The 1538-nt window shown below is 39.9% G+C and overlaps 2 protein-coding genes across 2 annotated transcripts in view; one reads left to right on the top strand and one right to left on the bottom strand.

Moving 5' to 3' along the window:
* Positions 1-1538, bottom strand: part of LOC101860006 (acrosin) — a gene marked incomplete in the record, with an annotated part of 112040 nt that overhangs the window by 83536 nt on the left and 26966 nt on the right.
* LOC101851250 (farnesoate epoxidase) overlaps positions 1-1538 on the top strand; it is a gene marked incomplete in the record, with an annotated part of 17525 nt that overhangs the window by 15232 nt on the left and 755 nt on the right. Inside the window, 1 exon segment of the mRNA XM_005093488.2 lies at positions 595-722. Coding sequence (XP_005093545.2) covers positions 595-722 — 128 coding nt within the window.

The raw sequence follows: 1538 nt of genomic DNA on the forward strand, positions 1-1538 counted from the left end.
AGGGATGATGTGTTAATGGTACGGGGTAGCCCCAGCCACTTCCTGATGTAGCTGTTACACTTTCTTTCGATCATCTCAACTCTTGACAGAGCAACAAGTAGATTTGAGACGGTTCAACGAGAAACGTTATTTTTGGGTGGTGAGGAATAAATGTTCATTTGACAAGTTTTGATATCATACATTTTTCTGGACCGACATCATCAAGGCATGAGCTAGGTTAAAAATGACAGCGTACATGACGGCTCCTAGCGACTGTAAGCAGTTGTCGGTCAATACACATCAACCTCTGAGGCTGAGATGACACCTAAGGGTATTTAGGCACACATAATAATATACATGTAAGTTGTAAAGCGCATAGAGCTTGCTGTTGAGCGGGAATTTGCACAATACATATTGTATTTACTTGACCTATTGTCCTGTCTTGTGCGTTTGCGTGAGTGCACCTTTAAGCCTAACTTTTGTAACGTCTACTGCCATTGTTAACGACCAAGACAAATTTCTCCCTGCGAGATGAACAAAGATTGTTATTGTCATGCAAATGCTGTTTATTATTATTTGTTTTCTGTAATTGGCATTATTCTTTCTCCTCTCCAGTTCCCAGTGAACACATGGTTCTTCCACCGAGACCCCAAGATCTGGGACGACCCGTGGACGTTCCAGCCTGAGAGATTTCTCGATGCTAAAGGCATAATCCTGCCAGCCACTCACCCCGTGCGCAAACAGTGAGTCTCACTTCCGTCGTGACTTCGCTACCACAGAATTACAAAGTTCTATCTGCTCAGAGCCTAGTTTTGAGAAATTTTACGTAAAAAATTTTATTCTCAGTTTTATAACACGTCAAGATTTTACGAATGCAATTCTTTGAATACATTGATAACGACTAAGAGTCTTAACATTTTGATAGACGAGACAGAACGTTTGGTTTCTGATCTTATGGTCTTAGTAACTCAAAACAGCCAAAAATGTCAGATAGAACTTTGTGATCCAGAGGTAGTGATTGGTGATTTTTCGCAATCCACAAATGGAGATGTCTGCTGAAAATCGACGAATAAAGTTTGTAGATTTTCAGTTGAAGTCATTTTCTTAAAGTTTGATACTATGTCTTTTATCATTAGTATATAATACAATGTATCACACCAATCTATAATTTGACGCATCTATCTGTATCCATAGAAGGCTAAAAAAAATCCGAGAAGTAACTCATTTTGTCAGCGCTTCACATTTACTGATGATTATCTTCCATTATTGCTGTGTAGATCTTGTTCCAGCACTTCATGGGAAAACGGCACATTTAGTGTAGGGGTTACACCATAGGCCATCACACGCATGAAACGTGAGTTAGATTACCATGCATTGACGGCTGGCTTGAAGACCGCCTCGTAAATGATTTAAATTGTGTCGATTTGGGGTACAAAACAAAACCGTTATAAATCTTAAGCAATGCCTGGAAACACCCAACCACAGTTTATTCAGATTGTGTTACAGTCAAACCTTAAGACAAAACACCTGTATAAGCGACCATTTACACCCCCCCCCCC

The sequence above is a fragment of the Aplysia californica genome, unplaced genomic scaffold, assembly GCF_000002075.1.
Source record: "Aplysia californica isolate F4 #8 unplaced genomic scaffold, AplCal3.0 scaffold00065, whole genome shotgun sequence".
In the NCBI taxonomy this organism is placed as follows: Eukaryota; Metazoa; Mollusca; class Gastropoda; order Aplysiida; family Aplysiidae; genus Aplysia; species Aplysia californica.